The sequence below is a fragment of the Rhipicephalus microplus genome, chromosome 10 (genome assembly GCF_043290135.1).
Source record: "Rhipicephalus microplus isolate Deutch F79 chromosome 10, USDA_Rmic, whole genome shotgun sequence".
Taxonomy (NCBI): Eukaryota; Metazoa; Arthropoda; class Arachnida; order Ixodida; family Ixodidae; genus Rhipicephalus; species Rhipicephalus microplus.
In genome coordinates, this window is record NC_134709.1 from 36741603 (window position 1) to 36764735 (window position 23133).

At 44.6% G+C, this 23133-nt stretch overlaps 1 protein-coding gene and 1 long non-coding RNA gene across 2 annotated transcripts in view; one reads left to right on the top strand and one right to left on the bottom strand.

The window, feature by feature from the left end:
• Window positions 1-481: 481 nt before the first annotated feature.
• LOC119180707 (uncharacterized) lies at window positions 482-22741 on the bottom strand. Its single transcript, XR_012886497.1, has 3 exons — window positions 22611-22741; window positions 1822-1959; window positions 482-662 (listed from the first exon to the last, which is right to left on the bottom strand). It is a non-coding gene; the product is annotated as an uncharacterized LOC119180707 (long non-coding RNA).
• The window catches only part of LOC119180705 (sodium-coupled monocarboxylate transporter 2), a 41574-nt gene continuing 29470 nt past the window's right edge, over window positions 11030-23133 (top strand). Inside the window, exons 1-5 of the mRNA XM_037431835.2 lie at window positions 11030-11156; window positions 13419-13693; window positions 16412-16477; window positions 19761-19812; window positions 22055-22122. Of these exons, the coding sequence (XP_037287732.2) occupies window positions 11075-11156; window positions 13419-13693; window positions 16412-16477; window positions 19761-19812; window positions 22055-22122 (543 nt within the window). The 5' untranslated portion in view covers window positions 11030-11074. The remainder of the gene's footprint in view (window positions 11157-13418; window positions 13694-16411; window positions 16478-19760; window positions 19813-22054; window positions 22123-23133) is intronic.

Here is a 23133-nt window from a genome sequence, read left to right on the forward strand (position 1 = left end):
GTCGATATCACGCTACAACCCAAAATGCATCCGTACCAACTATATCCAAACTTTCAATACCATTGAGACAATTTCCTATATTATTGAACAATTTATCACAAATGCTACTCTTTCCCCCCAATGCTCATGAAATAGATGACACGTGTGGGTGCAGTCCAGCTGGGGAAACATACTGCACGTGAGCATCAGTCTTTTCGAGAGCATTTAATCAGGTGCATTGTAAAGTATAAGTTCCTTCACCTAGGAAGTGTACTTGCGTTAAGAACTGCAGCCAGACGCAGGAACTTGACATGTGAAGCTTGTCGTTTTCGCCGATCGCCAATGGCTGGCACGGGTATACTATTACCGTTTACGGGGGATCTTGTTGCTCAAGTTAATTTTTTTAAATCAAGTATTTTTAAGAAGAATGTTTACAACGGTGCACTAACGAAATGTGACTTTTATGACTCATTAGAGTGAATTTATTGGCCATGAAGACAGGTATTTCGCAAACACATAAGTTTTGTTTATTACAGATGTTGGTGGTGAAGGTCCATGCTTTTATTACGAAAAGAAGGAGAAGCCGCAGCAAAATAATTTTTTTCGGTATTTAAGTATACGTGCCTTTATGCCTTTGAGTATAATAATTCGTTGTGGTTTAGGTCCAATGACCCTTCTATGTGCTGTAGAAAAAGGAAGAAACAAAGAACAAAGAACAATGTATAAATGCAATGACTACCTGCAATGACCAGTTACCTAACAAACCTCTATATGTACGGTGATCACAGAATTAAACGAGTCCAATTCTGCGTTAAGTAGTGCCGGTCCGGCCCGTAAAAAGGGGGATATTTGGATGGAAAAAGGTACTTCACCAACGACAAATGACTAAAAATAGCCGTTATTCAATTGCCGTCAATAAGTGTCCCCCTTTCTCCCTCTACTGAAAAAAATGCCTGGCTATGGGCCCGGTGCAGGTACACTTTCGTTCTCATCGCCTTCAGTTAGGAACCCATCGGTGCAATACAGGTTCGCACAATCACATCAGAGCCTACGTCATATTCTGTGAACCGATTAGTAGTGACATGAAATGTTTATCCATACGCAAACTACTTTTAGCTGATGTTTTGTTGCCAGGTTTGACTCATTAAGCACCATACTTAGATGTGTCTTTGCAGACGTAGTGAACGCATTCAACTAAACTCATTCTCCTGTATATAAGCCTCGTGGACTAGCGTGAGTGCTTCAACTGGACCTCCAAAATTACTGAAACATGATTAATACTCCTGCACGCCATTGGATTGTAGAAGTATAGTTATTTTAGCTACAGTGCAGTTATCTGCGATCCGGCGAAGTCTGGATCGGCAGGGACACCAAAAGTTCGTCAGTTTTTGACCACCTGTACACTTTGAGCCGTCCTTGAAAACTGTTGCATCCCTGTAATTGTCAATGCTTTCCCAAAGATCCACTTCTAAAGCTCGCATATACGATCCGTTGTATATATACCTTGTTCTGCCAAAGCCCAAACTGCAGATATTCAATATCATAAATTCCCAAATTTGCCCTTCTTAATGAATTCACGGTGAGGGACCAGGCTCACTCATTGAAGAGCTCTGTAAATTAGTCCTGCCGTTATTAAACGATGTTCTTGCAAAGGCGAAAATTGTTTCCACACACAAGAAAAGATCAATAGAGTATTGTTGCTACTGAAATAAGCACAGTACAACATCGGCAAGAATAAGTCAATCCCAAGTCTTACAGCGTAATCATCGCGCACACAGTTGCCGGACATATACCTGGGACAACAATGCTACAATTATATATAGTCAAGTAAGGTGCACTTACTGCTGGTGGTACCACTCGGGGTACCTCAGTTAGGTAATCTGGTTCCGGGAACGTGGGTGACAAAATGAGAGTGGAAGTCTACAGCTTTGAGCGTAATGAAGCCAACACGGTATTTGTCAGGTCGTTCCCTCAGTAAAACTGAAAAAAAAAATGTGTACACAAATCGTGTTAACACTCGTAAGCAGTTGAATTATCGGAAATTTAGCCCGTACAAAATGCAACCACGGGAGTAATTAAAAAAATTGGGGGGCCCTTAAGCTTCGTGTTTAAAACTTTAACGTGATAGTGATGTCCTGTCTACGGCACGTAATGAGCTCAAAGTGGCCTGTGTCAGTGAGGCTTCCGCATACGGCCGATTTATTCGGGTAGCATGCTTTAAGCAACGGGAATTCCGGGCGAAATCTTTTCGTACTTGCCTATCTACCGACCACGTGGCCTCAAGGGGGAAAAAAGGCGCAGTAACGTGTGTTCCTTTTGTAGTGGGTGGCCTGCTTGGAACGATTAGGCATTGATAATCACACGTTCTGACGTCCGATCGCAATGTACGCTTGTACACCGCGTTATTACTGCGATATTGATTGATATGTGGGGTTTAACGTCCCAAATATTACTGCGATATTACATGTTGCATTGTGAAGCACGTATAGAGGAAGCGTGCGTTTGCATGGAAGTTGCTTTCACAGCATTTCCAAGCAGAGGAAATTACTTCCATCCTAATATCAAGCAGACCCGTAGTTCTGTGTTAGCGCACTTGCTTACCCCCTCAAGCAACCTGGCTTCGATCCTCACTTGGACCCAAAATTTCTTAATATTTATTTTATTTGCACCGTTCTCAATTTTTTTTTCGGTCATACTCAAGATGATTGTTCGCTCACAACCAACGACGCCAACACCGGCATTTCTGGGAGGTGAGCTCTTTGACGCTTTCGCGTTAAAACAATTAGGGGACCTGATACCGATATATTGTTCTTGCATGGTGCGTACTTCAAATACCTAGTGCATGAAACCTTTTCGAACTTGCTATGTACCCACTGTGTGCCTAAAAAAACTAGTATATATATATATATATATATATATATATATATATATATATATATATATATATATATATATATATATATATATATATATATATATATATATATATATATATATATATATATATATATATATATATATATTAAGTGTGAATACACTTTATAAGCGACCCCAAACCATCCACCGCCGTCGGCGGCATCCGCAGTCTTCTCTCTCTCTCTCTCTCTCTCTCTCTCTCTCTCTCTCTCTCTCTCTATATATATATATATATATATATATATATATATATATATATATATATATATATAGGTGTGCGCGCGCAGCTGCAGCGAGCGAGGAGAGCGGAGGAGCGCGCTGCGGAGACCACGCTTTTTTTCTGACTGACTCGTACGTGGACACTGTCCATTCTTGTTTTCGTTTTTTCTTCATACATTTTTTCTTTTCTTCCTTTTTCCACATGCACATACAAAGTGTTTTCGTTCGCCTACCACTTGATGAACATTGAAGGGAAACGGACGAAGTAATAAGGTATATATATATATATACATATATATACATATATATATATATATATATATATATATATATATATCGGTGTCAGTAACGCGCCTTATATCCAGATGGTAGCGTTGTCTCCGGGACATCCATCGCACGACCCGCTCTCGACGGGAGACTGAGAGAGAAGGCGGGCGCGCGAGAGAGAGGGGTGCGCGCGCAGCTGCAGCGAGCGAGGAGAGCGGAGGAGCGAGCAAAGGGGGAGGGGGACTATCAGCGTCGCGTCCGTGGCTTGTTCGGTAGAGCGTCGCGCTGCGGCCCGCCAAGTCCTCTTTCTTTTAAAGATACAGAGAAAACTGCGGACGCCGCCGACGGCGGTGGATGGTTTGGGGTCGCTTATAAATTGTATTCACACTTAAAAAAGTGGGTAACGATTTAGAGTATTAGGTACTCTACTATATCACGTGGCCTTAAGTGAATGGGCACAGTCGCGTGTGTGGCTTTTGCAGTGGGCGATTGGCTTTAAACGACGAAGCCATCGTGATAATCACATGTTATGAGGTCCGATGGTAATGGACGCTTGTGCCACACATTACTACTGCTATATTTCATGTGGTTATTCTGAAGCAATGTATTCAGGACGCGTGTGTTTGCAGAGCGTGAGAGCTATATACTTTCACTGCATTTACTAGCAGAGGAAGTTCTTTTCACTGCGTTCGCAAGCAGAAGTGTGGTCACGTTGTGGAACGTCCGCTTGTCACGCAAACGACACGGATTCCATCCCAACTCGAACCCCAAGCGACCCGGGTTCGGAACCCAAATGAACCAAGGATATTTTTTTATCATTTTATTTGCATCGTTCTTGATTTTTTCGGTCACGCGCAATACGACAATTCTTCGCTCACAACCGCCGACGCCGTAGTTTCTGCACAAATGAGCTTTTTAACCCTTTCCGCTTAAACCCTCGACGGAGGCGAAATTACGACGGATTGTTTGATATGCGAGGTTTAACGTCCCAAAACCAACATATTGTCACGTGCTTGTCAAAAAGAAAGACAATGACAGTTGTGCATGTGCCATGAAGTACAATGAAATGGATGAAAAAGAAGAACTCTCTTGCGCGTTCTATTAAAAGAACCTACCTGCTTCTGGTGTCTCAGTTTCTGCCGCAAGACCTCTGTTTCGACGTCGTGACACTGGTGGAGGTGCTGGGTAGTGTCACAACGTCGAAACAGAGGTCTTGCGGCAGAAACTGAGACACCAGAAGCAGGTAGGTTCTTTTAATAGAACGCGCGAGAGAGTTCTTCTTTTTCATCCATTTCATTGTACTTCATGGCACATGCACAACTGTCATTGTCTTTCTTTTTGACAGGCACGTGACAATATGATTATGAGAGGCGCCGTAGTGGAGGGCTCCGGGAATTTGGACCACCTGGGGTTCTTTAACGTGCGCCCAAATCTGAGCACACGGGCCTACAACATTTCCGCCTCCATGGGAAATGCAGCCGCCGGTATTCTATCCCACGACCTGCCGGTCAGCAGCCGAGTACCGTAGCCACTAGACCACCGTGGCGGAGCGAAATTACGACGGAGGTGAAATGTTTGAGGCGCGTGTACTGTGGTGCGCGTTAAGGAACACTTGCAGACGGTGAATGTTCGCGAAGCACTCCACTTCAGCGTCCATTATATAAATGTGTTTTGGGACGCCAATACCTAACACTTATCAAGTAATTTTAAACAGATTCATAAGCCTTTGCGAAGCTTGCAGCTGCATAGAAAAGTCAAATACATTGTGGATACGTAGCGGGTACTTCATATATAGTGCATAACACTCAATTGTGACGTAGTGGAGAGTTCGTAACTTCCCTTGCTGAAGGAGGACTTTTATGATAGTTTAGCTCAGCCTATGCAATATGCATCGTGATATGGTTGAGGTGCCTAGCTAGCAAATCGAAAGGCGGTGTGACCGGAGTCAATCATACTATCGTATCCTTCTCTCGAAGTCGAAGATCAAGCATAGAGCTTCCTGAAATAAACTATAGGGGACTCTGGCGCTGCGATCTTAGTGCGAGAGTGAGAATTATGGGGTAGTACATGGATTTACCTAGTATTCATGCTTGCGGGCTTCAAACGCACTTGCGACTTTGCTTATTGCTATGTTTTTGTAATGTTCCGAATTAAAAAAAATGGACCGTCTTGAACTTTCTTACCCGATCATCATCATCATGATCATCATCATCATCATCAGCCTGACTACGTCCACTGCAGAACAAAGGCATCTCCCATGTTCCGCCAGTTAACCCGGTCATGTGCTTGCTGCTGCCAATTTATACCCGCAAACTTCTTAATCTCATCTGCCCACCTAACCTTCTGTCTCCCCCTAACCCGCTTCCCTTCTCTGGGAATCCAGTTAGTTACCCTTAACGACCAGCAGTTATCCTGTCTACGCGCTACATGCCCGGCCCATGTCCATTTCTTCTTCTTGATTTCAGCTATGATATCCTTAACTCCCGTTTGTTCTCTACTCCACTCTGCTCTCTTCTTGTCTCTTAAGGTTGATTTGATTTGTGGGGTTTAACGTCCCAAAACCACCATATGATTATGAGAGACGCCGTAGTGGAGGGCTCCGGAAATTTTGACCACCTGGGGATCTTTAACGTGCACCCAAATCTGAGCACACGGGCCTCGTCATTTCCGCCTCCATCGGAAATGCAGCCGCCGCAGCCGGGATATGAACCCGCGACCTGCGGGTCAGCAGCCGAGTACCTTAGCCACTAGACCACCGCGGCGGGGCTTGTCTCTTAAGATTACACACCTACCATTTTTCTTTCCATTGCTCGCTGCGTCGTCCTCAATTTAACCTGAACCCTCTTTGTAAGTCTCCAGGTTTCTGCTCCGTAGATAAGTGTTGGCAAGATACAGCTGTTATAAACCTTCCTCTTGAGGGATAGTGGCAATCTACCTGTCATAATTTGAGAGTGCTTGCCAAATGTGCTCCACCCCATTCTTATTCTTCTAGTTACTTCAATCTCGTGGTTCGGCTCCGCGCTTATTACCTGCCCTAAGTAGACATAGTCTTTTACAACTTGAAGTGCACTATTACCTATCAGTGCACTTACCCGATCGGTGAGCCTAAAAGGTTAAGGTGGTGAAGCGCAACTGCCGAACATTTGCCGATTGTCATTTCGATACAAAGCGGCTTCAAGACTCGCGAAGTTGAACAGAGCCAAAGGAACGAATATTAGATAATTTCGGACACTAACCATCATTCTCACGCTCGTTGAAGCGCTGTGCGTTGCAGCTCCCACAGACAGTAGCGCCAGAGTTACCTCTAGTGTATCTACAGCAACCTCTATGAGCTCAACACATCCTCAAAGCTTTTCCCACTTCAATCACGTTTACCACAGCAGTAATTAGTACAAATACATACTTACCGTCGGCTTCTATGGTACGAACTGAGAGCTCAAAGCTTGAAAAAACGGGAACTGGAAGCTGGTCGCTCCTTGGAACTCCGGAAAAGGACTGAGATAGCAGTACGGGTTTCCGCAAGACACAGAAGCATTACCCTTTCTATTTATCGCACCATTGAACGAAACGTGAAAGGTGGCGGCTAGTTTCGCACAGTGATCTTACGAACAATGCAACTGCACCTGAAACGGTCTTGACGAATGACTCCCGTCCGCACTTCAACTCACTGGCAATATATTTGGTTATAGTACAAAGGGTCGTAAATCAGGGGGCAACCACGCGCAGCAAAACTACGCAGTTACTTTGGAGGGTAATCTTTCGAAAATTATGATAACGCTGAAGAAATGATATCGTTTAAAACGGTGTCGTCCTTACGACTGGTAACGATTAAAGAAACTCTGGTATCTTTCCCCAAACGTGCTCTCAAAAACACTCACGTAACCAAAGTGATGTGTTGTTATACTGGCGAGTGCAACAAGGATGCGATCGAATTGTATTGATGAAGAATTTCTGATGAATATTGTAATCATTTTTATCATTGAAAACTTACTAGTGGCATGCCACATGACAGTCTACAGTGTTCTACTACACCGTGCCGCCATTAATTCAATTTTACTTGATGAAAAACTATATACAGGCGTTATTCAGGGGCAACATCAGTTCTGCCTGCAGTGTCAGCTCGTCGGCTTTAAAACAGTCTAGTGATAATTGCTGGGTTTTACATCCGAAAACCATGACATGATTATAAGACACGCCTTAAAATGAGGCTACCGAAATTTCTAACAGGAGGGGTTCTTTAAAGTACATCTAGCGTAGGTATATGCGCGCCTATACAATTTAGCCGCCACAATTCATACAGACATAGAACTGTGGTGTCGATCTGAATCAGCTGCTTCGTTCAGAAAGGGTTACAAGAACGATTGTTGGCATGCGAAATATCCATTTAGCCTAACACATGGCAATGAACTTCAATTAAACAATTAAAAGAGAGTGAAGCTAACGGTTCGGGGGCTAATTACATCCAAGTTTATGTAAAAGAAAAAAATATCGACAATCTCTCCCAAGAGAACCCTGATAGAATGCGAAGCATAAGCGGTGCGCAAGGCGTTGATCCGGTTGAAACGGGTGCCGACGCGGGTGCTTGAAAAGTGGTTTGAAGTGAAACAAATGCGCGGCGTTTACTCGAGTGAACATTTGTTCGAAACGCAAAGACACGGGAGGCGGGTTGGGTTTCCTGTAAGTTTTATCGCAGGAAGACTGTTCGCTCGATGTGCGCTCGAACGTTGCAAGTGGTGGAGAGGGTGAAGCGAGGGAGATGACACGCTTCCGACAGGCTAGCGAAAGAATGACGTCAACACGCGCGCACTGCGCGGGAAGGCGTGATCTACTTAGCACCGACCCAACACCTGCGGCCAGCGGAGTGCGGTGCGGACGGAGGGACAGCGTTACACTGACTAGAAAGAGATCTGCTTCGCATCGAAAAATGAGAAGCGCCTTTATTTCAGAAAAGAGCTGAGGAGAGGTGCCCTAGAGTCCTGGATTGCTTGGGGTCTAAAAAGACCTGTTTAGATGGCTGTGTAATCATAAAGAGAGATAGCTAAAATAATTTCAGATTAAATCTTTCAAGTAAATACACGGGAATAGAAATAGTGAGTGAGAGAATGAGTAGCAGGTGCCACAAACAAAAAAGAAGAAAGATTTGGGGTTGATTATGAGGTTGCTGACGCCATGCATGTGTAAAGAGCTGGTGGTAGCCGTAAAGGCAGTATATATTTCGTATACGACGTGCTTTGGTGCAAGATTGAAATGCGAAAGAATTAGGCTTGACTAAAACCACTCAAACCACGTCCTCTTTTCTTTTTGTTTACGTTGGTAAACGAACGTGATTATGGCTCGCGCACTTGTACTATGTCATATAACGGAACAATCATTGACAACCACATAATTAGCAGTCATAGATAGTGCTCACGTGTTATCGGTAGCGAAACCTATCCCACTTTCGTCATTTCTAGATTTCTCGCTTTGAATTTGTCCTTGAATGTACGATTTGATGACGAATAAAACCCCATTCGTTACAATCATCATGCCGACAGTCATCGTTGTTACTAGCCTAGCTTACGTCTACAACAAAACGAAGACCTCTTTCAGTGCTCTCCAAGCAAGCCTGCACTGTGCGAAGCCGATTCCAATTTTATCAGTGTCGTAGCCAAGGTGTGAAACTACGGGCCCATGCGCCCCCCCCCAAATTTTTTCCCCTTGTATGCGTTAAATGACCATTTGCCTGTCCAGCCCCCCTTATAGATCAAGGGGGTTTCCCCCCCCCCCCCTTCCGAAAAAAAATTTCTGCATACAACCTTGTATTTTGCGCCTGCGAATTTCCTCATTTCTTCGTCCAAACTATGACTCTTCGCCCTCCTTGGCTGCGCTTCTCACCTCATGGCCATAGAGTTTCTTAATATACACTAGAGGGAACTCTGGCGTTAGTGTCTATGGGAACTGCAACGCACGGCGGTTCAGCGAGCATGGGAATGATGGGTAGTACACACATTTGTCTAAACTTCGTACTTCTGGCCTGGTTTTGGCTCCGTGTGTGTTCGTGTGGCTTGGAGCTGTTTTCTCACGGAACAAAAATCAGCAAATTTTCTGCGATTGTTCTTCACCACTTCATTCTTTTAGACTTACCTTTCCGAATTGGGTCACGAAGTTCGAAAGAGTTGAATTTTTATTTAAAAACAAAACCGAAACAGAGCAATAAACGAATCCACAAGTACGATTCACCACCCGCAAGTATGAAGACTAGGCAAAAGTGTGTACTACTCATCATTCCCGTGGTCGCTGAACGATCGCAGCGCCAGAGTGCTCTCTAGTTTTTTTAGGCAACTCTATGCTCATGGCATCCATTCCGTTGATTTAACTGGCCGTCTGTTATATGTTATTCTATGACCCTCCCTTCCATCTTTTTTTTCTCTGTCTCTTAGTATATACGGAGCTTCAGGCTGTCCTTGCTTGTCATCTGATTCACTCCGCTGACACTATTTACCGTTGATGAAATGACATACGTCCATCATGCGGAACAGCAGGTGGCCACACACTCCAGGTCAAACCGGCCTGCTGTGATGCAGCTACAATGCCGAACTCCGGCGAGTAATTCACTCGCAATGAGCGTCTATGTGTGACGTACCGTCCTTTCTATAGAAAGGAAACTAACGCGAGGGGAGTTGAGAGCTTATAGCTTCTGCAGCCATCATTGCCAAGTGTCTTCACGATCTGCCGTCAATGTCTGCTGACTCAGTCGGTGTTTCGGCTGTGCCACTGAACTGTTATGGTCGAGGTGAGCTGTGTGTGTCGTTGACAAGCAATGGTCGTCATCATGAACTGGGGCGTGCTCAAACACCACCCTAACGCACGGCACAAATTATCAACAAGAAACGCTGCAGCGAGCAACGAGTGGAATGGAGGGGAGAGGGGAGAGGGTGCCGGGGACAGGCCACTTTTCTAGTCACCTAAGAGGGGTTTGGGAGGGGGGAGCAAAAGTTCAGTCTCATCCGCCATGGTGGTCTAGTGGCTAAGGCACTAGACCACCATGGCGCTTCTTTGGTCGCTTCTGTGGGAATCATACTTTCGAGTGGTTATGACGGTCCCACAACGGAGCGATCAAAACGGTAAATACTGACATGTATTGCGTCCAGCTAAGCGGAAAACGTGCCCGTGTGCTCAGATTTGGGTGCACGTTAAAGAACGCCAGGTTGTCAAATTTTCGGGAGCCCTCCACTACGGCGTCTCTCATAATCATATGGTGGTTTTGGGACGTTAAACCCCACAAATCGATCAATCAAGCGGGAAACGTTCTCAGCACAGTGAAAGTGGCAATCACGGCCGTTATTCGCCGATAATCACACGTAGTAAACCACAGCATAACATGCAACAGAACACATAATGATAAAAAAACTACATCCGCATGACAGCGCGACCTTCGTCGTATACGTCAGCAACGTGCATCCATATGCCGGGCCAGCTGCTCAACGGTAACGCGATCGAAGGCACCTTGCGAAAAACACGAGGTCAGCATCCGATATCGAGCACGTGCGCTATAAAACCCTATTTACTCAGCATTAAACCAAAAGCACATACATAGACTCAACAAAACATAAAAGCAGTGACGTTTTGCATTGGAATGTTCGTTTTGCACTTGCTTCGCAGCAATCGGAAGTGCGAATGGTGTGGTTCGCATGTAAAGTCAAAGCGTCCGACGATGCCATCCACGGAGACAACGCGGCCCACCGTGCGCTTCCACGACTACGCCATCTTCTTTTGCCTGACAGCTCTCAGTATGGGTGAGTGCGTTGCAATTAACCTATAATGCGTGATGACTTACACAATCAGTTTTAGATAGCTATAGGCTCCTGTGTTTTTATTCAGATTGTTGAGATGATAACGACCAACTTTGCCCGTCGAATACAGAAATGTCTCACTATAACAATTGAGGCGCCTGCAGGACATTTAAAAAAAGGAAATGCCGAAGATTTCAGTGGCACAAACCCACTTGTATTTATGAGGCGTGCGTATAGTGGCGGGCGCCGGATCAAGTGCGACCACGTGGCTTTTTTTGAGGTGCACAGATGTCTTTGCATACACATATACTCGCCATCAGCGTGCCCCGCCACGGTGGTCTAGTGGCTAAGGTACTCGGCTGCTGACCCGCAGGTCGCGGGTTCAAATCCCGGCTGCATTTCCGATGGAGGCGGAAATGTTGTAGGCCCGTGTACTCAGATTTGGGTGCACGTTAAAGAACCCCAGGTGGTCAAAATTTCCGGAGCCCTCCACTACGGCGTCTCTCATAATAAAATGGTGGTTTTGGGACGTTAAACCTCACAAATCATCACAAATCATCATCATCGCCATCAGCGCACTGAAAAAATAAATAAAAATCCTGGACCGCCTCTTTTTTTTTTTTTTTGAGTGTGCAGATTGGGACGTTCTTATAGGAGAAGGAAGGAACATAAGAGAAGAAAAGCAAGGATGTTAGTCAGTCTAGAAGGACATGTATGCTGTCCTACATCACGATCACGGAAACAGATGGGGGAATTTTAAAGACGAATAAACGAAGAGAAACCAGGGGCACGCGTGCATGAAGTCGCATACCTCGCAATCAAAACAGCATCATTAGTCTACAACCAGCGGTGCAAGTCTGATGTCATCGAGGTGTTGAGCACTGGCTTGCCTTCACGCAAAATGACATCTGAGGACGAGATTCCAGAATAGTTTTTGCCATCATCTATCTGGGATATATGCGAGATAGAGCAACTTCGAGTGATTTTCTCGGCGCGTTCTAGAGAGGACAGCAGCAGAAGACGTGCTGTGACGTGCCCTCATTACTACAGTTCTAAAAAAAGGCTGTCACCCATTCCTATTCAAACGAGAATGGCTTCAGGAAAGCCACATTTGGCCTTAAATGGCAAAGCAGAGTGTCATCATTTTGGTGTAGTCCAGTGGGTGTCTGAAGACGTAAAATGTTCGATTAGTAATGGTGCGGATTGTGCAGTCTATTTGCTGTGTTCCAAAGCATGCAGTGCAGCCACTCGAAGTTGTCTAGCAGAACTCGAAGTTGTCTTGATAGGAGTATTTGCTCAGGCTGACTGAGCACCGTTGTCAACGTGTTCAATGTCTTTGACGCCGCAGAGACTTCACGGCTACTGAAATGTCTCCGTGGTGTCCTCTCACGAACTAAATATGGAGGCGATACCCAACCTCGAAGACCAGTTGATCGTATGGTCCATGTAGCCGAGCTGATAGCAAAGATTGCAGGAATGTCTTCGAATAACTGAAGATTGACCGTCGTTCAGGTTGTTCGCTGTTGACAACTTAAGGGGCAGAACGCTGAATCGTCCCAGCGAAAGCTATTGACATCAGTTTCAGCACAGATCGCCTGACGATATTGACGGCCGTATAACTTCTTATAAGAGAAATTCTACGCACTTCTACATACTCTCTATAAAACTGACTGTATAACTTACAGACGCAGTACACACAACAACAAGTGATATGCGCAAGGTCATCAGCCCTCACACCTCTTTGTCGAGACAGTTCATACGAGAAAATGTCGAGACAGTTCATACGTATTCCTGATCAGCAAATCTATTTGTACACATAGTCTATATTTTCTGCCCCCCCCCTCCACCAGAGTTTCGTTATCCTCGTCCATACGATTTGGGCCATCATGGTAATCAACCCAGGGGTAAGACAATCAGTCATGCTTTTTAGGGGCGAAGGTCCTTACGCCGTGGGTCGTATGTCCCGTGTCGTCGTAGTCGTCGTAGCAGCCAGTTGCATTGCATGTAAATAAAAGCGGTATCACAGCATATCCACAGAGTGAAAGAAGATGAGTGGGGCGAACTATCCGTCAGTCCATCCGTTCTTCTGTATGTTAGTCCATGCATCCGCCCCTCTGTTCTTCACCCCAATCGTCGTCGCTCACCTCGTAGATATCCTGTGATTTTTTTTGTTCTTTCCTTTATAAAAGAAGTGTCTGACGCTAGCGAGAATCAAATGCAGATTAAATGAGAGATAACTAGCTTGAACATATCTCACATCTACAGGCATCGGACTATACCTGTCACTACGAAAACGCGGACGTGCTAGCACCAGAGATGAGGCATTTCTGGGAAGCCGGACTCTTCACGCCATTCCCCTGGCACTGTCCATGGTGGCGTCGAGTGTCACCGCTGTGGGCATGATCGGTTTCGTTGCCTACTACTACCAGTACGGTTTCCACACGCTCTGGTGCATACCCACGTTCGTGCCAGGAGGGCTCCTCGTCAGCTACCTCATCCTCCCCGTCTTGTACGAGCTCAAAGTCACCTCCATATTCGAGGTGAGAAACGAGACTGCCCGCAACAACGGTCCTTCTGTAAATGTGTCGATGACGTCATCAGAGGTGACACTATAAACTGTTTTGCCAGTGCGTACAAGGACCATCACATCATGCCGTTCGGGTCACCATTTTTAGCGTAGCACCATCCTATGCTATAATACCCTTTCCCCTCCCCCCACTCACACGCACACACTGAGGTCTTTACGATGAGAACGCTGTGCAAACAAAGTGAATCAGGGGGAGAAGCCACACCTGTCCACTCTTTTCACTTACCCTATAAGCACGCCTGTGGCAGGATGTTCTTGTTCGTATTTGCATCTACACTGAATCCTCTCCACAGTAACAACTGTGCGGATCACTGGGCGGTTTCATCCGGATGGTTTCCACAAAGTATGACACAGTCCACGTCGCGCATACAATTTCGAATACCATAACCTGCACAACATATAATCGTGGTGTACCAAGTTGCACATAAAGCTAATTGCGAAGAAATCGGTTTTTTATGAAAGTTACGAAAGAACATAACAGATTATCGTTTCCGTACAGAATTGCTTCTACCTCTCTAAGACAAAACTTCTACTTGTACTTCTACTTCTAAGACATAAACTTCTACTTCTAAGACATAAACTAAAACAGGCTTCCCCAATACTCCCTTAACAGCACATTAATCATTCATCCGTCCTAAATAAGAGTATGCATGTATCGTGTGGGATACCAAATGCCACATTGACGCTTTAGAAAAAGTCCGACGTAAAGCAGTCCGATTCATTTTCTCTAAATATTGATCCACCGATTCCCCAACGACTCTTATGCTAGCTAATAACATTCAGACATTGCAACTACGAAGAAACATTTATAGAAATAAATTCTTTTTTTTTTTTGCTGAAGAACAACCATTTTTTCATTAGTACAGATCCCTACTTGAAGCCACTTGCAGCTCGACTAACGAGACATCGTCATGCTGAATCTTTGACACCGTATGCCTCAAAACCTAACCTTTTCAAATACTATTTTTTTCCCTGTAGCATAGCTGATTGGAACAAATTATTCGTAGCTAGTTTATGCAGCACTTACGCTATTTATGCTATTAGTTGTTGAATATGACATTGCTCTTTGCGCATCTTTTGTTATTCTGCTAGTAGAATATTTGGATTTGTAATATTGTTGTGCTTTCAAATAATTTTCTAATTTCTGCTTCAAACTGTTCATTTCAGCAATATATTTTTCATCCTGTCAATAAATAGTGTTAATTGTCTAACCTTATTGTTTCTTTCATTTTCTTTTATATCTGTTTGCATTGTACTTTTCTGTCCCTCCTCCTTGGACCCTTACTGTGTCTGCAACATAATGTAAATAAATAAATAAATAAATAAATAAATAAATAAACATTACCATCTCATAGCCCCGCGCGGCACTCTGATTCTTTTATCAGAGTCATCACCCTTTCACGTTTCATTGTACTCTGTCGCTCTGTTGCGGCGAGGGACAACGATGGACGAGGCACGCTGTTGGTCGACGCAGGAAACGTGTGCCTCTGAAATGCCCCGAGGTTTTCACAGAAACCAGTACCAATCTAGCTACCGATTAAGACTTAACAGGACGTACTCACGAGCTCATTCGAATGAACTTGTCCCTACTGAACTGCGCTACGGCACTGTTGGCTACAGGAATGCACACGAAAGAGGACAGGAGCGACCGCACTTGCAACGTCGTTTGTATTAGTCCCTGTTGCGCTGCTCAGAAATGACATATTCATCGTGCGAATGCATTCCTAGCGAAAAAGAAGGAACAATATCAGTGCAATAGTAGACGCAATCGAGGTAGAGTAATAAAGACGCAACCACTGTAGAGTAATAAAAGTGCTAGCGTTGTATTTTTTTTCTTTCAATGCTGAATTTTTTCTTCGCTATGTCTTCGTCAAGACATATCAGAAAGACAAAAAAGGCTACTTGATTTACACTCAGCACGTATTCGTATAATAATAATTGTTAAGGTTTGACGTCCCGAAACTAAAATGGGACCAAGAGACGCCGCAGTGCAGGTCCGGGGAAATAGCGACCACCTTCGGTTATTTGGCTCACTAGCAGTCATGACTATTGAGAAACAACGAACACTACATTTTAATGTTTTTAACGTCACGCGTGAATATTTGGGCATGAAATTACAAAACAAAACTTCAACCTTGTTTTCTTTACTGATAATCAATTTGATCATAGTGTAGCATGATATTGGAGTTCTCACATTTTCATTTAATAATCTAAAGCTGAAAATTCGGACAAGCGAAAAATTGGAAAGCTGAAAAAATTGGACCATCTGCTGCTAAAGGGAACCTTGTGGAAATGTGAAGCAGCAGGCGTTAACGCTTACACTGGCGGCGACGTTGACGCTGGCGCTCATAGAGCGAAAACCAAGACGCCCTTGAATTAATTCCGAACGCGCGATCCAGTGCCTGCATGTACGGGGTGGCCTGTGAATGGTTGTGAAGCGCGAGTAGTTGCTTTTTTGTTTTTTACTAGCAGATGGTGCCTGCATCGGCCTTGCGAAGTGATATAGGGAAAGGGGAGTGACAGTTTTGCGAGTGTCTTCCTGGGCCGGCACGAGACGCGAAAATGAGCAGTGCGGGTGTACGGAGGGACTGCGTTACGCAGGCTAGTCAAAGACCTGCTTCGCAACTAAAAAAAAAAAAACTCGTCAATGATGTTTCTTCTTTTCTCACAGTATCTGCGAATGCGATACGGAAACGGCGTCGGAATTGCATCGTCCCTCTTATACTTCGTGCTGAGCGTAAGTATTGCTCATATTTTTGGGCCTTCGTGAAAACCTTTCAAGGTAAAGATAGGTTAGGTTAGGTCAGGTTAGATTAGGTTAGGTTAGGAATGCACCATCGTGTTGTTACCAGAGCTAATCGGCTACCACGAAAACTATGGTCCAAGACGGAAGGAAGCGCATGACGAGTCAACCTCTGTCATTGTCACCGTGGTGTCGGACAGTTTCCATCAGCGCCTAATCTGACCATAGCGTTTCCTAATATACACTAGAAAGAACTCGGACGCTATTGTCTATGAAAGCTGCAACGCACGGCTCTTCAGCGAGTGTGGGAATGACGGGTAGTACACATATTTGTCCAATCTTCATACTTCTGGCCTGCTTCTGGCTCCGTGTGTGTTCGTGCGGCTTGGAGCTGTTTTCTTATATGCCAGAGTTGCCCAAGCGAAAGGCGACCTCACCCCATTAAAAGCGTAATATAACCTTTAGCAAAGGCGACAGTCGGCAAGAGAGGTAAACATGCGGCATGAGACGCGAGGCGCGAGCATGCGCAGTGGGATTGCCGACGCTATCACCGAGGCCGGAAGAAGCGTGCCTTCCGATATAACAAGCGGTGTCCGAATGCACTCCTCATAGAAGAAACACACATTGTGAAGTCTCGCATGCCGCGACTTTTTTTTTTTTGATAGATAAAGCTCTTTATTCAGTACAATGCAGTGCAAGCAAAAAGTTGATATAATACAGAAGGAGGTCCCAAAGTAAAAACTGTCAGGGGGACCTCCTGTGAATTCATGTATAAAAATATAGAACAAAGATTGGCATCTAAGAAAAAAACAGCAAGCAAGACTTGCGTCCGATTGCGGAGTTGCGGCGCCATGGAAGACTGATCTTTTACACCGACAAAACATTGGTCAACGCTGGCCACACGGTGAGAGAAGTGTGGGTTGATGAAACCCTAGATACCGTTCATAAAGTGTCTCGATCCGGGCTGTTTGCAGGCCTTCAACATTCTAGTGGAAAACGCAACCGGCATATTCTGACTCATTGCGGAAACGGATATGGGCTTATGGAAGGCACCGGTGAAGTGTTTCGCGCAAAGAAAAGCTTGGGCAATTATCATAGTGAGATGAATAGTGACAGCTAGGAAAAATGGTTCACTAATAAATTGCGAAGAAGTGCAAATCTGCTGTGGAAACTCCTAAAAATTCTGTCACATGTATGTGTCTCTTTCGAAGCGCACAAATGCAAACGTGTGCTATGAAATGTGCCATGTTAGTGCGAAAGTTAGAAAACTGTCGTATTCTTCTGAGTATCTTTTTATTCGTTTGTGCAGGGACATGACGATGCGTGAAAAAAACAAATATGCTGGTACAAAAACGCATGCCGACAATTTGGCTCCATCCGTTTAACGCTTTAATTTGTTGATTGATTTGTGGGGTTTAACGTCCCAAAACCACCATATGATTATGAGAGACGCCGCAGTGGAGGGCTCCGGAAATTTCGACCACCTGGGGTTCTTTAACGTGCACCCAAATCTGAGCACACGGGCCTACATTTCCGCCTCCATCGGAAATGCAGCCGCCGCAGCCGGGATTTGAACCCGCGACCTGCGGGTCAGCAGCCGAGTACCTTAGCCACTAGACCACCACGGCGGGACCGCTTTAATTTGTGTAGATCGTGGAAAGAATCAGTGGTGACATCACGTTTTTTTTGTATACCTGTAAATGATAACTATTCATGATAACGGCTGCAATAAACACCTCCACCGTGGTTTGGGTGCCTGAGCAGTCAAGCGACACATAATTTTGGGTGAAGTCAAAGTTTCAGACCTCTGATTCAAGGGTGCTTGGTAGGTACAGACATTCAGAAGTTATCTGAGCATACGTGTTCGTTTGTTTGAACTGCGCATTCTAGAATAAGTGTTAGTCATAAACAGCATTGCTTTAAAATGACAAAATACTCCCTAATAAGAGGCGACCTTCAGATGTTTTCATTGAAATCCGCGAGAAGCAATCGCAGTAGCGGACACCTAAATACACAAACTAGCAAACCCACTTCTTGAATACTGCGGTGCCGTGAATTTCACATCAGGCTGAAACGTAAAGCTAACGTTAAAAAAAATCTGTTCACCCAACCAGATTCGAACTTTGGCTCACTGAGATGTCAACGATCTTGCGGTACGGGCACTCAACCGATTAGGCCACAGCTAAAATGTGCGCGGATGAATACAACGCGGAGGAAGTCGTCTTCGTGATTAGTTGAAATCGACCTAGCCATCGTAGTGCTGCAATCAACTTGTGAGATGGAGTATAGGTCCGAGTTGGCCAAGTGATGTCAGTCAGTGTTTATCTTTCGTGGACAATTTGCCTGTAATTTTAAGCTCAGTGTTGCTTCTCGAGATGCCACGCGTGCGTAATGAAGTATACATGAACGCATTGGTTGTTTATCTGAAGTAATATTCGAGTCAGAGCCTCAGTGCATGTATCCTTTCTTCAGATGTTTTCCAAGACAGTGTACGTGAAAAAAACGCAAATAAAACAAAAAAACGCCAACATCATCGCGTATATTTAGCACAGTTTTGCTGCCTGTACCTGGAATGTATACAACGTCCTGTCCCAGGATTTTCCAGTAAGTCAGTTGACTCGCTTCCAAGATATTCGGCCTCAGAAAGATGCCTCATGTAAATCCCCGGGCAAGAATAATGTTGACAAGCGAACAACGAATTATGTGTTTTTTTCAATACTGAATTCCAAAACAATGATACATAGAAAAAAAAGACAACCGAGGTGAACAAAAACCACTCACTGATTTCATTTATGTCGCCCTTGTCTACTCTTGCCCAATTGAGATCTTATGGATGTCAAACAACCAATACAAATTCTGTTATTTGGCAGCTGCCGATTGACACAGCGTTAGAGCATGCGTCGACGTTACCTTAAAACTTGATGTTTTTCTTGAACCGTACCAGAAATAATACACACCGTGCCTTGAAAAGTTGCATAAGTCGTGTACATCGTTATAAATGCATGCTATAAAACAATTAGTCACATAGTTTACTAATCAAATTTGTAATAAGTAGTTATCCCCTTCCGCCCTCATTCTAACATACCCTTCTGCGTAATCTTGTCTCTGGAAAGCTAATTCTGTTCTCTACCTCATGTTGTTCTTCAGAACATTGTAAATAAACAAATTGAGCAAAGGAAATGTTGCTGCTGAAAATTTTGACTATATTCGAATTTCATTTGCTCTCTTTGAAACGTGTGCTCATTGAACGTATTGAATAATTATCTTGGCTTTGCAGCAAACGATTGGAGCAGCTGGCCTCTACAGCGCAGCTGTCGCTCTGCACACAAGTAAGCGCTCGAAACGTTTCCCTACTTTGTTCTCATTAAATGTTGACGTATAATTATTTTGCTGGGGCGCAAACACAGAATTTGCTTATCGACTAAGAAGTTATGTACTTCCACGAAGCTCAACCACTCACCCAAATCACTGAACTGTCAATTTTTCTTTTGCTGCACATTCTTTTTGTCAACATTGCGTGCGTGCACGCCTTTGAAAGGTCTGGGATGCAAACAACCAATAAATAACTTAGGAGACGCTGAAGATTAGTATTTAAGCGTAAAACGTGATAGTGTTTTCAGACCTCGTTAGCACTGCTACATCATTCACTTCTGCCTCGCTCCTCGGCAGTGGCGTAGCCAGAAAGTAGCACCCCAAGCCCGTAGGCCCCCCTTACACCAAGATTATTCTTCGCCATAGCATGCGGAGCAAAAAATGATACTCGAACACGTCTTCCTGCCCGGTCCCAACTTCGGATCAAGGTCAACGCATTGCGCTTCCGTCAGCATAGCAATGATGTACACTGTCATTCTTTATGAAAGGAAACACGCGAACGCGTAACCTGCGCACTGCGGCAGCTGCCTACAGCACCATCAACCGACAAGTGAAGAAAGCACGTTCGCTTTTGGCGTCATCTATGGCCAAGCAAGATAACGAGTCACACAAGCGCTGCTAGATTACGTTCCCTCACCGTTCACGCGGAGAGCGATATCGGGCGATTACTGCAGCTTGCGCCGTGTTCGCTAACAATGTTTGATATGTTGGCATTGGACTATGCACTGCAGGCGTGAGTAGAGATGGAGTGCAATCTAACAGCACTTGTCTAGCGGGCATAACTCGTTATTATATTTTTGGCAACAGATGACGCTGAGAGCGAACGTGTTTTCTTTTGCTGTAGGTGGATGGTGCTGTAGGCAGCCGCCGCAGAGCGCAGGCCACGCATTCGCGTGTTCCCTTTCATAAAGGACGACAGTGTACGCGGATTAATCTTCGTTCTTTTGGTCCTGTTAGGCTCCGTGGTCTGACCTGCAGCCGTTTTGACCTGAGGCGAAGTTCTGCAAGGATTTAGGGGTTTCACTTCATCGTGACCTTTTCAGGCTCATCAGCTGCACAGGAAATTCAGTACGATCTATTCTTTTATCCTGAACGAAAGTCAAAACTTGGCAAAAACAAAGCCACAACTGCGTTCGAAACCGCCAGAACGAGTGACATGGAAATCGATGTACTACCAAAGCTTCCTGTGGTGGCTGAACTATCCGCGCTTCGCAGTTCGCTTTTGTATAAATGGTGGGAAACTATATGGTCAGAACCAGGTACAGAAAGAATAACGAGCAGGACCATCGAGTCTTGAGGCTCACAATGAGAGCAAAACTAAATTTTTTGGATAACAATTGTCTTGTGCTTTCCCAATGTAAGCAAATCCGGCCCACCACTCAACGAACTCCATAGTAGAACCGTGTTCAAATTCGAAAGTTTTCGCCGCTGACGAATCGTGCCAAGGTTTTTTTTCTTGTTTTTTTTTTGCTCACACTCAGCGCCGCCGAAACTGACGCCGTGTTTTCTGCGACATCAGTACTTTTTCGCTATCAAGTTGAAAACGCATTGTTTAGGCGTGTTTTATTTCAGCCATCTAAAATTAATAGGTATTTTTGTTATTCTGTAGCGCATATACAGTATCTCCGCCGCAAACTTTAAGCTTTCAAACTGTGTCATTCTAGAAAGCAATAAAATAACTGAATAGAAAGAATACGAAGTTGACATCTTATTTTATTGTCGCTGTTTCAAGTATATTAGGTGCAAAACACGTTAGCCCCCTCGCCTTGCCCCGCGTCATACGCTGTCATCGCTTGGCGTATAACGCTGGCAGATCCACGTAAGGAAAGCGCACAAAAGAGAGAAACTGAGGGTGGAAGAAAAAAAAAACTAGAAAAATATAGAAATAAACAGACGTAAAGAAAGAAAAAGAACATAAAAACTTAGATGAAAAAGGGGAGAAAAAAATAAAAGGAAACAAAGAAGGAGACCCTGGTCCGCGCTTCCTATGGGCTTGTCAAGCCTAGCTATTCTGAACGTGCTTTAATTTTGTCTTGGTTGCATTTATCCTGCAAACGGTCTTGCAAACTGAGTAGTGCCAACGTAGCGCTATATAGGTCTAGCGTGTCATGTAAACGTCGATATATGTAAGATATATCAAGCTGGCCATGACACAAACTAATCATTATTTGAGATAATTTATTTACAGTTCTTTTGCAGTATTCGGAATACCGCTGGCCGCTTGTACTGTTCTGATCGGTGTCGCTGGGACCATCTACACAGCGCTGGTGAGTGCTGCCTCGACACTTGTTAGACCATAGCTATTACTCCAACGTGTGTTAGACGTACTGTTTTAAACCACCTGACTATGAGGCAGTCACGTAGCCCGACACCATGATTGCCGGAGGCCCCCGACTTTGATGAAAATCCTGCACGCAAACCAACGCTAACGTAGAATGCTTACGACACCTTGAAAAGCACGGGCAAATATTTAAAAATAAATGCGTAGCAGTATGCAACGCAGTTTTGTCATAGCGAACAGGAATTTCGCAATATATAAATTTGTTATTTTTCAGTAACACACAAGACTATTTTTCGCTCACAACCAACGTCGCCAACGCCAGAATTTTAGTGAAACAAGCTATTTAACGCCATCGCGTTACAGGTATTAGAGCACTAGCAGGCACGGACCCGAAAGCACTCGTTCCTTCGTGTCTTGTTCTTCGGTGCCAGCTATATTGATGATACTTCTTAATGGAGTGAAAATAAGATTTACCTGAGCATGAAAGCGGTACGTAGAGGCGCAATCAGCATAAGAGGTCGTTCCGTACGGCGCAGTGCAAATACCTATGCCCTAAATATTGCTATATGCGCGCACTGCCAGACTGTGACGTATCTGAGTTTCACTGGTTTCACCCACAAACACTGTTATCAGTGCTCGGCGCAGACGGCGCTGCCGTCGACGCGAGCACCAGCGATAACGCTCGAAAATTTGACACGCGTGTAAATGCCGTCGTGCCTCACCGCAGATCAGGTTATCGACAGCTGATTCTGTGTTCACCACTATCAGTGTACAGCGTGTATTGATAGGTGCATTTAGACTGTTGTTTTTTTTTTTCTGGTGCCCCAATAAAAAGTTTACACGTGAACCAACAGACTACTGCCTTCCTAAACGTTGCGACCACGTGACGTGTGTGCCTACGTACAGCTGACTAAGATCATGATGCGAATAAATGACACGGCATACGCGCATCAGGTGAGAGGTCCTTCCGGATCACTAACTCCCGTATTCACAAACG